General features: G+C 52.6%; 1 protein-coding gene across 1 annotated transcript in view; it reads right to left on the bottom strand.

Moving 5' to 3' along the window:
- DRC3 (dynein regulatory complex subunit 3) overlaps positions 1–13271 on the bottom strand; it is a 34391-nt gene that overhangs the window by 7187 nt on the left and 13933 nt on the right. Inside the window, exons 4-8 of the mRNA XM_060260607.1 lie at positions 11123–11269; positions 8811–8930; positions 7337–7449; positions 5762–5936; positions 476–607 (exon numbers count right to left, since the gene is read on the bottom strand). Of these exons, the coding sequence (XP_060116590.1) occupies positions 476–607; positions 5762–5936; positions 7337–7449; positions 8811–8930; positions 11123–11269 (687 nt within the window). The remainder of the gene's footprint in view (positions 1–475; positions 608–5761; positions 5937–7336; positions 7450–8810; positions 8931–11122; positions 11270–13271) is intronic.

The raw sequence follows: 13271 nt of genomic DNA, 5'->3' as shown, positions 1-13271 counted from the left end.
CTCCCACTCTGCTGAGTGCTTTCGATGGGAGTTCTAGGAATTGACTCTGACATCTCGGTGGCTTTCTCGGGAACCCCCAGGGTAGGATGAAGAGTTGGCCGAGAAGACTGCAGAGAAGGCAGCTTATCGGGTTGCTGGTCTTCCTCTCTGCTTTATTTCCTTTTTTAGCCTACCTTTCTCCCCGGGGGGGGGGGGGGGACTCAAGGTGGCTTCTGTCATTCTCGTGCGTTTTTCTCCTCCCAGCGACTCTGTGAGGTTGGCTGGGCGGAGACCGTGCGATTGGCGCAAGATCACTCGGCGAGCTTCCATGGCGGGGTGCGGGTTCAAACCTGGCTCTCCCAGATCCTTCCCTGACACTCGAACCGCTGCAGCAGGCTGGCTAGGGAAGCCCTGGGCGTGTCCTGAAAGCGTTCCCCGCAAAGGACGTCACCGGGAAAGGATCCCAAACAGCTTTACTGGACCGGCTTGGCCTCACCTCTAGCTGGTCAACCAGCTGCATCTCCAGAGTCATCAGCGTTTCGGAGAGCTTCACGATGTCGTCGTTGTACTCCCTGAGCCTGGCCTCCAAAATCTCAGTCTCGCTGGCGTTCTGAATTGCATCCAGCGCCTGGGGGGCAGAGCAAGGAGTCACGAGCTGCCTGCTTCACAGTGGGATGAAGACCACCCCCCCTCCCCCTTGTTGGCTGTCGCAAGGGTGGGTGTCAAAGCAGCGGCGTTGATAGGGCAGAGCCATTCACCACGGCAACTCTGTAGGCACGCCATCGTCTTATTTAAACCAGGCAGCTGAACGTGCGCCTGCAATGTTGGTATGTACCACAATGCCCAGCCAAGCCACAGATCTCTGGTGTGCTAAAACAGCACCTGAACGGAGAGCCAGTTTGGTGTAGTGGTTAAGTGCGCGGACTCAAAACTGGGAGAACCGGGTTTGATCCCCCACTCCCCCACTTGCTCCTGCTGGAATGGCGTTGGGTCAGCCATAGCTCTGGCAGAGGTTGTCCTTGAAAGGGCAGCTGCTGTGAGAACCCTCTCCAGCCCCACCCACCTCACAGGGTGTCTGTTGTGGGGGAGGAAGGGAAAGGAGATTGTAGGCCGCTCTGAGACTCTGTCCTTGAAAGGGCAGCTTCTGTGAGAGCCCTCTCCAGCCCCACCCACCTCACAGGGTGTCTGTTGTGGGGGAGGAAGGGAAAGGAGATTGTAGGCCGCTCTGAGACTCTGTCCTTGAAAGGGCAGCTGCTGTGAGAGCCCTCTCCAGCCCCACCCACCTCACAGGGTGCCTGTTGTGGGGGAGGAAGGGAAAGGAGATTGTAGGCCGCTCTGAGACTCTGTCCTTGAAAGGGCAGCTGCTGTGAGAGCCCTCTGCAGCCCCACCCACCTCACAGGGTGTCTGTTGTGGGGGAGGAAGGGAAAGGAGATTGTAGGCCGCTCTGAGACTCTGTCCTTGAAAGGGCAGCTGCTGTGAGAGCCCTCTCCAGCCCCACCCACCTCACAGGGTGTCTGTTGTGGGGGAGGAAGGTAAAGGAGATTGTGAGCCGCTCTGAGACTCTTTGGAGTGGAGAGCGGGATATAAATCCAATATCTTCTTCTTCTTCTGCAGGGCCCAAAGGCTGAGTCAAGACATGTACGGGGTCACGTTGGCGAGTACCAGTGTAACGTTTAAAAGCAGGCCCAAGAAACAGACTTTACTGTGGCAACTTATAAGTCTAGTATAAAGGTCAAGGGAGTCCCCTGTGCAAGCACCAGTCGTTTTCGACTCTGGGGTGATGTTGCTTTTGCAATGTTTTCATGGCAGACTTTTTACAGGGTGGTTTGCCATTGCCCTCCCCAGTCATCTACGCTGTCCCCCCAGCAAGCTGGGTCCTCATTTGACTGACCTCGGAAGGATGAAAGGCTGAGTCAACATGGAGCCGGTAACCTGAACCAGCTTCCGCTGGGATCGAACTCAGGTCGTGAACAGAGAAGAAGAAGAATAATTGCAGATTTATACCCTGCCCTACTCTCTGAATCAGAGTGATTCACAATCTCCTTTATCTTCTCCCCCCACAACAGACACCCTGTGAGGTGGGTGGGGCTGAGAGGGCTCTCACAGCAGCTGCCCTTCCAAGGACAATCCCTGCAAGAGCTAATGGCTGACCCAAGGCCATTCCAGCAGCTGCAAGTGGAGGAGTGGGGAATCAAACCCGGTTATCCCAGATAAGAGAGCCATGGCTGACCCAAGGCCATTCCAGCAGCTGCAAGTGGAGGAGTGGGGATTCAAACCCGGTTCTCCCAGATAAGAGAGCTCTGGCTGACCCAAGACCATTCCAGCAGCTGCAAGTGGAGGAGTGGGGAATCAAACCCGGTTCTCCCAGATAAGAGAGCTATGGCTGACCCAAGGCCATTCCGGCAGCTGCAAGTGGAGGAGTGGGGAATCAAACCCGGTTCTTCCAGATAAGAGAGCTATGGCTGACCCAAGGCCATTCCAGCAGGTGCAAGTGGAGGAGTGGGGAATCCAACCCGGTTCTCCCAGATAAGAGAGTTCTGGCTGAACCAAGGCCATTCCAGCAGCTGCAAGTGGAGGAGTGGGGAATCAAACCCGGTTCTCCCAGATAAGAGAGTTCTGGCTTACCCAAGGCCATTCCAGCAGGTGCAAGTGGAGGAGTGGGGAATCAAACCCGGTTCTCCCAGATAAGAGAGCTCTGGCTGACCCAAGGACTTTGCAGCAGCTGCAAGCAGAGGAGTGGGGAATCAAACCCGGTTCTCCCAGATAAGAGAGCTCTGGCTGACCCAAGGCCATTCCAGCAGGTGCAAGTGGAGGAGTGGGGAATCAAACCCGGTTCTCCCAGATAAGAGAGCCATGGCTGACCCAAGGCCATTCCAGCAGGTGCAAGTGGAGGAGTGGGGAATCAAACCCGGTTCTCCCAGATAAGAGAGCTATAGCTGACCCAAGGCCATTCCAGCAGGTGCAAGTGGAGGAGTGGGGAATCAAACCCGTTTCTCCCAGATAAGAGAGCCATGGCTGACCCAAGGCCATTCCAGCAGGTGCAAGTGGAGGAGTGGGGAATCAAACCCGGTTCTCCCAGATAAGAGAGCTATGGCTGACCCAAGGCCATGCCAGCAGGTGCAAGTGGAGGAGTGGGGAATCAAACCCGGTTCTCCCAGATAAGAGTCCACGCACTTCACCACTACACCAAACTGGCTCCGATTGCAGTACTGCAGCTTTGCCACTCTGCGCCATGGTCCTGCTGCATGCAACGAGAAATCACAATAAAGGTGGTCACCCCGAAGGCGTAGCTCCGGATCCAGACAGCAGGACAGGCAGGCTAATCTGAAAGGCCATGGCTTAGTGGCAGAGCCTCCGCTTGGCATGCGGAAGGTCCCGGGTTCAATCCCTGGCATCTCTTGGTAAAAGGATCCGGCAGGAGGTGATGCGAAAGACCTCTGCCCTGAGACCCCGGAGAGCCCCTGCCAGCCTGAGTAGACAGTACCAGCCCTTGACGCACCCTGCAGAATGCTGCAGCACGGTTGTTAATGGGGCTCCCTTGTTGGGAGCACATTCGACCAGTGTTGAAAGAGCTGCGCTGGCTGCCTACTGTGCGCCGAGTCCGTTTCAAAGTGCTGGTATTGACCTTTTAAGGCCTATGTGGAGAAACGCCATCTGAGTTAATGTTGGTGCTTGGTTGGAGGGGAACATGAAACTACTAAAGCAGGCTTTGGGGCCTAGCCTTCCCTTCATCCCCCCCTCCCTTCCAGAGTTAAACCAGCGCCTCTAGGGGGAAAGCCTCCTAGAGGGGCAGGAAGTTCTTTTGTTCTTTTTATTTGAGTTAGGCGGGAAAAGGGCAGTTCTCGGCTGGCGCTCAAGGAGAGAGGTTGCCAGTCTGTGGGTTCCTGCCTGTGGGATAGGTGGAGTGGCCCCCAGGCAGTAATTCACAAGGTAGGGCAAGTTTACACCAGGGACGAGAGGATGCGTTTAAATCCACCTTTTATTTGTCCTTCTTGTTGCTGATCAGGTGCTGTGCTAAACTTTTACATGTAACTGTTTTTGTTTTTATTTTTTGTCTTTCTCTTCTTATTAAACATTTTTACTGTTTTGAATGCTGGCAGTCAAACTCTGTACCACATAGATCCCCAACCGCTTAGACCAGACTGCTTTATGAAGGGGGCCCTGGGGAAGGGGGAAGGCATGAAGTTGGATAAGGTGCCAATCCTCCAGGGGTTCCCCGAAGATGGGCTGTGGTCTCTGTGATACCCAAGTACAGGGTGGCAGAGGACATTGAGGCCTGGCCTCAGAGCTGGAGAGGGGGATTGGGAGTCCTGTTCCTCTCAATCTGAGCCCCTAGACTGAGCAGGTGGTGGCAGCGAGCCCAAGTGGCCAGAGGAGAAATAGCTCCCTCCAGGAGTTGGCGACTCAATGGGGAGTTGACGGGACCGGGTCTGAAGGCAGAATCGGGCCGGTTCCGTCACAGCCTATATGGCTGAGGACCTGTCGTATCTAAGGGACCGCCTTTCCCCATATGTTCCCCAGAGAGCACTGCGTTCGGGAACTCAACATCTACTGTCCATCCCCGGACCAAGAGAGGCCAGACTATAGGGGCCAGGGCCTTCTCAGTGGCAGCACCAATGCTGTGGACTGCTCTCCCCGAGGCCATAAGAGCCCTGCGGGATCTCTCCCAATTCCGCAGGGCTTGTAAAACCGAACTTTTTAAACAAGCCTATAACAACTTGGGGAGAAGTTGCCACTCATGCCGCTGGGCAACTCCACCGGAAGGACCACCAACAGATAATTGGAAAGCCTAGTATGATCTGAGCCGCCGAAGCTTTTAATACGTTGCAAAGCACCAGTGTTTTGTTTTGTTTTTTTAATTGTAAATTATTATGTCTTCTCATTTTATATCGGAAACAGAGATGTTGGTTTTGTTTTGATTGTTAGCTGCCCTGAGTCCGTTTGGAAGGGACGGGATATAAATAAATAAATCAGTGTGAGGCGGTTTTAGACAAGCTGGAACGGGTCCAGAGGAGGGCGACGAAGATGGTGAGGGGTCTGGAGAGGAAAGGCTGAAGGAGCTGTTTAGCAAGGAGAGGAGGCAGCTGAGAGGTGATCGGATCACCTTCAAGTACTTGTACGGCTGTCATCTAGAGGAGGGTGTGGAATTGTTTTCTGTGGGCCCGGAAGGTAGGATCAGAACCAATGGGTTGAAATTAAATCAAAAGAGTTTCCGGCTCAACATGAGGAAGAACTTCCTGACCGTTAGAACCGTTCCTCAATGGCTTTCTCGGGAGGTGGTGGGCTCTCCTCCCTTGGAGGTTTTTCAACAGAGGCTGGATGGCCATCTGACAGCAATGAAGATCCTGTGAATTTAGGGGGAGGCATTTGTGAGTTTCCTGCATTGTGCAGGGGGTTGGACTAGATGGCCCTAGAGGTCCCTTCCAACTCTTATGATTCTACACATCCCTGTCCATCAACTGCAGTGATCTGGCAGTCCTTCTGACATTGACCAACCTGGGCCTTTTCTGTCATCTCCAGTTTTGTGGAAGAGCTGAGGGACCCCCTCCCCAGAGATCTCCAGGAGCCCTGCAAGGGCAGCTGCTTCGAAGGGTTTTTTGAGAGGGACTGAGCAGCAGAGTTTTAGGGGCCTGCTGTTTTTACGTTTAGGTTTCAACAGAGAAGGCTTCTTCCGCCGTTATCGTAAGCTGCTTTGGACCGCGAGGAAAAGTGGGACACAAATGTTTTAATAAATACATTTTAAAAAAAAAAACACAAATGCCGAAACGGCCAGCCACGTACCAGGCGGTGCTTCTCGTCGAAGTCGGCCATGATCTGGCTGCCCTGCTCGCGGTTTTCCTCCAGAGCTTCGTGGAGGCACTCGTAGAAGAGCGCCACCTCGGCCTTCCGCTTCTCGTGCTGCTGCAGGCCGTACTCGAAGAGGGTCTCGCAAATTGCGACGAATTTGCCCTTGTAAGTGGGGCGGGAGTCAAGGAAAAGGCCGCTGCGTTCTGTGTTGGTTGCAGGAAAACAGCTAGATCTGAACCCACGACCGTCTCGGAGACCAATGAGATTTCCTGGGTAACTGATAAAGGGAGCCTTGACCCCTCCAAAGCTTAGGCCTTCATAATCTTCTCTTTAAGGTGCTACGGGACTCAAATCTCTTTGGTCCCCATAACTGTATCCTCTCTTGTTCGAGTGGGGCTCTCGCACTTGACAGGAAGGGGGCCAGGATGGGGTTTGGGGATGTGGGCTACCCCTGAGGTTTGGAGTTTGGTGTAGTGGTTAAGTGCACGGACTCTTATCTGGGAGAACCTGGTATGATTCCCCACTCCTCCACTTGCACCTGCTGGAATGGCCTTGGGTCAGCCAGAGCTCTCTTATCTGGGAGAACCGGGTTGGATTTCCCACTCCTCCACCTGCAGCTGCTGGAATGGCCTTGGGTCAGCCAGAGCTCTCTTATCTGGGAGAACAGGGTTTGATTCCCCACTCCTCCACTTGCAGCTGCTGGAATGGCCTTGGGTCAGCCAGAGCTCTCTTATCTGGGAGGACCGGGTTTGATTCCCCACTCCTCCACTTGCAGCTGCTGGAATGGCCTTGGGTCAGCCAGAGCTCTCTTATCTGGGAGGACCGGGTTTGATTCCCCACTCCTCCACTTGCAGCTGCTGGAATGGCCTTGGGTCAGCCAGAGCTCTCTTATCTGGGAGAACCGGGTTTGATTCCCCACTCCTCCACTTGCAGCTGCTGGAATTGCCTTGGGTCAGCCAGAGCTCTCTTATCTGGAAGAACCGGGTTTGATTCCCCGCTCCTCCACTTGCACCTGCTGGAATGGCCTTGGGTCAGCCAGAGCTCTCTTATCTAGGAGGACCGGGTTTGATTCCCCACTCCTCCACTTGCAGCTGCTGGAATGGCCTTGGGTCAGCCGTAGCTCTCTTGTCTGGGAGAACCAGGTTTGATTCCCCACTCCTCCACTTGCAGCTGCTGGAATGGCACTGGGTCAGCCATAGCTCTCTTATCTGGGAGAACTGGGTTTGATTCCCCACTCCTCCTCTTGCAGCTGCTGAAATGGCCTCGGGTCAACCAGAGCTCTCTTATCTGGGAGGACTGGGTTTAATTCCCCTCTCCTCCACTTGCAGCTGCTGGAATGGCCTTGGGTCAGCCATAGCTCTTGTATGAGTTGTCCTTGAAAGGGCAGCTTCTGTCAGAGCTTTCTCAGCCCCACCCACCTCACAGGATGTCTGTTGTGGGGGAAGGAGATAAAGGAGATTGTGAGTCACTCTGAGTCTCAGAGAGAAGTGCGGGGTATAATACTGCTGTCTTCTTCTAACATCCCATTCTCAAAAAACTGACTGTTTTGTTCTGAACCCGGAAGGATATGTCTCCAGCAGTTCCGGCACTCCGGGGAGGTACTCCAGTTTGGCAGCCTCGAGGTCTTCAGCGTACATACTGTCGAAGAGGAAGGAGCCATTGAGATACTCCACGTAAGCCGACTCAGAGGGTGAAGGGTGTTGCCAAACAGAAGAGGGAAAAAGGAAAAACAAACTCTGATGTTTTAAATTTACCTGTACACATGAACATATGAAGCTGCCTTCTACTGAATCAGACCCTTGGTCCATCAAAGTCAGTATTGTCTTCTCAGACTGGCAGCGGCTCTCCAGGGTCTCAAGCTGAGGTTTTCCACACCTATTTGCCTGGACCCTTTTTTGGAGATGCCGGGGATTGAACCTGGGACCTTCTGCTTTCCAAGCAGATGCTCTACCACTGAGCCACCATCCCTCCCCATATATATTGCATATATCGTTCTGCCTTATGGAATGGCCTGCCCCAGGAGGTCAGGAAAGCTTCTGCTGTCCCAGACTTCCACAAACTGAGTAAAACTGGAACACTCAAGAGGGCTTTTCAGCACAGCCAATGAGGCTGCACAGCACAAAAATGGCTTCACAAACTTACTTGCATAAACGATAAATGTGGAATTCGCTGCCCGGGACAGTCGTGACGGCCACAGAAATAAACAGCTTTTAACGGGATTAGATAGATTAATGGAGGGTGAGTCTATCAAAGGCTACTAGCCATAGTGACTGCCATTTAGAGGCGCTGATCCTCTGTATCGCAGAGCCGGGAGGCAACGTCAGGCGAAGGCCTCGGCCTCTGTGCCCTGTGGTTGGCCCTCCAGAAGAACTGGTTGGACCCTATGTGGGACAGGAGGCTGGATTAGACGGACCCTCACTGGTCTGACCCAGCAGGGCTCTTCTGATGTTCTTCTCAGGGGAAGGCCTCTGCCTCTCTGCCCTGCTGTTGGCCCTCCAGAGGAACTGGCTGGCCCCTGTGTGAGAAAGGAGGCTGGACTAGATGGACTCTGACTGGTCTGACCCAGCAGGGCTCTTCTGATGTTCTTATCAGGGGAAGGCTTTGGCCTCTCTGCCACTTCGTTGCCCCTCCAGAGCAACTGGTTGGCCATTATGTGAGACAGGATCCTGGACTGGATGAACCATTTGTCTTCATAGGGAAAGTGTTCCAAGCCTGTAATCATTGTAGTTGCCCTTTTCTGCACTTTTTCCAGTGCTATAATATCCTTTTTGACCAGAATCGCACACAGTATGATACTGGCTGATTTGTTTTCAATTCCCTTCCTAATAATTACCAGCATGGTGTTGGCCTAAGAAAGGGGTGGGGGGAGCAGAGCTGCTGTGACTGCCCAGGCGAAGGGGGGTTAGCTTGGGGGACTCAAGGCGGCTGACAGTGCCGGGAGCCCAGGGCCGCCAAACTGGGTGCTCCCCTGCCTCCTCCCCCAACAACGAACCCTTCTGTGGGTCCCACCAAACATGAAATCTGGCGACGGCCCTGGAGTTACCTTGTGATAGTCCAGCTCCTTCTGCTGGGCCGCCTCAGCCTCTTGCTTGGCCAGGGCCACCGATTCCCCTTGTTTCATCTCTTCGATGGCGTACTGGTATTTGATGAAGGCGATCTCCCTCTGAGCAACGAGAGACAAAGACAGAGAGAGAGAGAGGGAGAGAGAGAGAGCGCTTATGCGGATCAGTCTCCATTGGCCAAGCAAGCTGACTTAGGAAGACGGGGGCTGCTGGAGACCTAGTTTGCCGCTGTGTCCGTCCCGGAATAGCGGTAGCAGGGATTTTTTTTTGTAGCAGGAACTCCTTTGCATATTAGGCCACACCCCCTGACGTAGCCAGTCCTCCAAGAGCCTGCAGGGCCTACTGGAAGCTCCAGGAGAATTGGCTACATCAGAAGGGTGTGGCCTAATATGCAAAGGAGCCCCTGCTAGAATTCCAAGCTCTTGGAGGATTGGCTACATCAGAGGTGTGTGGCCTAATATGCAAAGGAGCCCCTGCTAGAATTCCAAGCTCTTGGAGGATTGGCTACATCAGTGGGGTGTGGCCTAATATGCAAAGGAGCCCCTGCTAGAATTCCAAGCTCTTGGAGGATTGGCTACATCAGGGGTGTGTGGCCTAATATGCAAAGGAGCCCCTGCTAGAATTCCAAGCTCTTGGAGGATTGGCTACATCAGGGGTGTGTGGCCTAATATGCAAAGGAGCCCCTGCTAGAATTCCAAGCTCTTGGAGGATTGGCTACATCAGGGGTGTGTGGCCTAATATGCAAAGAAGTCCTGAGTGGTAGTATAGGAGGCAGGCCTACCGTACAAATTTGGCTTACTGAAGAACTAAGGGGTTACCGACAGGTTTACTGTCAGTGAATGTGGGAAGTCCCCTTCAGTGACGATGGCTTGTCGCCACTGATAGACCAATTCCCCATGACCCGAACCCCCAGCCTTTTAGAGCCTGTGGGCACCACTGGAATTCTGAAACAGTGTGGTAGGTGCCGCTGCGAGATGGTGAGGGGAGGCAGAGCCGACCACACGATGGCTGCTGCAGCTTACCTCCAGCCACATAGTGAAGATCTTAAGTTGTAACAAAACTACTGTTGGAGCAATTTTCTCAAAATCTGCCCAGCTGATCTAATCACCAGCAGCCAATACGAAGCCTGCCCTCACCTACTTCTAAAAAGGATCCGTGCCAAAAAGGTGTTGGTGGGCACTGTGGTGCCCAAGGGCACCGCATTGCGGATCCCCGATCTAATATAAGAACCTCAGAAGAGCCCTATTGGATCAGTACAGCGAGGGTCCCTCTAGACCAGCCTCCTGCCTCACACAGTGGCCAGCCAGTTCCTCTAGAGAGCCAACAACAGGGCAGAGAGGCCAAGGCCTTCCCCTGAGAGGAACCTCAGAAGAGCCCTGCTGGATCAGACCAGGGAGGGTCCCTCTAGTCCAGCATCCTGTCTCACACAGTGGCCAGCCAGTTCCTCTAGAGAGCCAACAACAGGGCAGAGAGGCCAAGGCCTTCCCCTGAGAGGAACCTCAGAAGAGCCATGCTGGATCAGACCAGGGAGGGTCCCTCTAGTCCAGCATCCTGTCTCACACAGGGGCCAACCAGTTCCTCTAGAGAGCCAACAACAGGGCACAGAGGCCGAGGCCTTCCCCTGAGAAGAACATCAGAAGAGCCCTGCTGGGTCAGACCAATGAGGGTCCTTCTAGTCCAGCATCCCATCTCACACAGTGGCCAACCAGTTCCTCTGGAGGGCCAACAACAGGGCACAGAGGCCGAGGCCTTCTCCTGAGAAGAACATCAGAAGAGCCCTGCTGGGTCAGACCAATGAGGGTCCATCTAATCCAGCATTCACACAGTGGCCACCCAGTTTCTCTGGAGGGCCAACAACACGGCACAGAGGCCAAATCCTTCCCATGAGAAGAACCTCAGAAGAGCCCTGCAGGGTCAGACCAGGGAGGGTCCATCTAGTCCAGCCACCTGTCTCACACAGAGGCCAGCCAGTTCCTCTGGAGGGCCAACAACAGGGCAAAGAGGCCGAGGCCTTCCCCTGAGAAGAACCTCAGAAGAGCCCTGCTGGGTCAGGCCAGTGGGGGTCCATCTAATCCAGAATTCCTTTTTCACACAGTGGCCAACCATAATCAACACAAAAAGCCCTGAAAAGTAGGTTCCTGCCCCCAGATGGGTTAGTAGAAGACCAGGGCAGAGTGAGAGTCAGAGAAGGAAATGCTTTGGCATTGGTTTAGGCATGTTTCTGGACCTCCTGAACGCATGGGAAAAATGAAAAACAGGCCCTGCCAATTGGGACTGGGCCTCAAGCTCTTACCGTGCTGTCTTCCACCATTCTAAAATCCAGGTACACGAGGTCTGGTAGGTACGCTGCAATGTACGTGGCGTACGCCTCATTCTCACACACCGGATTCCCCGTGAGGTTCAAAGTGCGCAGGTGTTTGAACTTCCTAAGGTAGACCAGCTGCGGCAGAAAGACGAGAGAGCAGCATCTCCTTAAGGAACAAATATTTATATGCGTCTCCATACCGGCGGTTTGTTTTCTTTCCACCTGTCCCTCCCTCCCCTCCCTCCTTTCTCTCAAACATCCGGTGTCCATGTCTTGCATCTGACGTTAATTTTGTGGCTCTTACATTAAGCAAGTTTGGCCACCCCTGATACATAACAATAGATTCTAAACAGGTCTCCTCCATTCATTCAAGGTATACGTCCAGGACGAAATATAATCCCATTGCAATTCAGAGTCGAGTAAACATCATCCCATTGAATTACAAAGTCCAGCTTGGATTCAGCTTTCTCAAGGAGTTAAAAGTGCTTGCGCCGAAAACGTAATTCCACTTCGTACGTTTTCAAATCGCAGAGCTCGGATCACGGAAAGAACATTTCGAATGAATTTAGGAGACTTGCTTATCACCACTTTATCGTTGTACGCTGATTGAATCATCTCTTAAGTCATTTATTCACAGTTTACAGTTTCTTTATATTAACTTACCTGCAGGCTGGCAATCTTAGATGTGAGATCTCTTTCTCTGAGAGAAGGCGGCAGCCCTGTGGCTATCCTGCCAGTCACTACTTCGACAGGCAGTTTTCTCAAAGGCAGATTCTGCCTCATTCTACCATCAGTAACTTGCACATTCCAGCTTCTGCCCATGAGCCATGTTTTAAAGAGGATAATCACCAGACCCCTCTTCGTGCAAACGCAATGATCCAAAGTATTACTATTTTTGGTGTTTACTAACAAATTCAAATGGTAATAAATTCCAATAATATACGTGATGTACAATATACAAGAAATCATACAGGAGGAAAAATCAATCTACAATGCGCGCCGCTCCTACTGTACTTTCTGTGACCAGAGTCCAAATATAATTGTATTTATTTATTGAAGAAGACGACCTTGGATTTATATCCCGCGCTCCACTCAAGAGTCTCAGAGCGGCTCACAATCTCCTTTCGCTTCCTCCCCCACAACAGACACCCTGTGAGGTAGATGAAGACATTGGATTTATATCCTGCCCTCCACTCCGAAGAGTCTCAGAGCGGCTCACAATCTCCTTTCCCTTCCTCCCCCACAACAGACACCCTGTGAGGTAGATGAAGACATTGGATTTATATCCTGCCCTCCACTCCGAAGAGTCTTAGAGCGGCTCACAATCTCCTTGACCTTCCCGCCCCCCACAACAGACACCCTGTGAGGTAGATGAAGATATTGGATTTATATCCCGCCCTCCACTCCGAAGAGTCTCAGAGCGGCTCACAATCTCCTTGACCTTCCCGCCCCCCACAACAGACACCCTGTGAGGTAGATGAAGACATTGGATTTATATCCCGCCCTCCACTCCGAAGAGTCTCAGAGCGGCTCACAATCTCCTTTCCCTTCCTCCCCCACAACAGACACTCTGTGAGGTAGATGAAGACATTGGATTTATATCCAGCCCTCCACTCCGAAGAGTCTCAGAGCGGCTCACAATCTCCTTTATCTTCCTCCCCCACAACAAACATCCTGTGAGGTGGGTGGGGCTGAGAGGGCTTTCACAGCAGCCGCCCTCTCAAGGACAACCTGTGCCAGAGCTATGGCTGACCCAAGGCCATCTCAGCAGGTGCAAGAGGAGGAGTGGGGAATCAAACCCGGTTCTCTCAGATAAGAGTCTGCACACTTAACCACTACACTAAACTGGCTCTGAAAGTTTGACCTCCAGAGAACCGGTCCCAAATCGCTTCGGGACAAGTAGCCCTTCTTCCAAGGACCATCTTCTCAAATAATAAATGCAGCAGGTAAGTAGTGCCGAAACTGAATGGCTGCTTTTCATTATGTATCATTTCTCCTGCCTTGCTGTATTATATTTATAATTCATCATGGAACGTTTCTGCAAATGACCTTCGTGTCAGTTTCTAAAACGGTTTTTTTCCCCCCTGTATGATTTCTTGTATATTGTACATTCCGTGCATCATTAGAATTTATTACT

The sequence above is a fragment of the Heteronotia binoei genome, chromosome 20, assembly GCF_032191835.1.
Source record: "Heteronotia binoei isolate CCM8104 ecotype False Entrance Well chromosome 20, APGP_CSIRO_Hbin_v1, whole genome shotgun sequence".
Lineage (NCBI taxonomy): Eukaryota > Metazoa > Chordata > Lepidosauria > Squamata > Gekkonidae > Heteronotia > Heteronotia binoei.
This window is presented reverse-complemented; position numbering and strand designations above follow the sequence as displayed.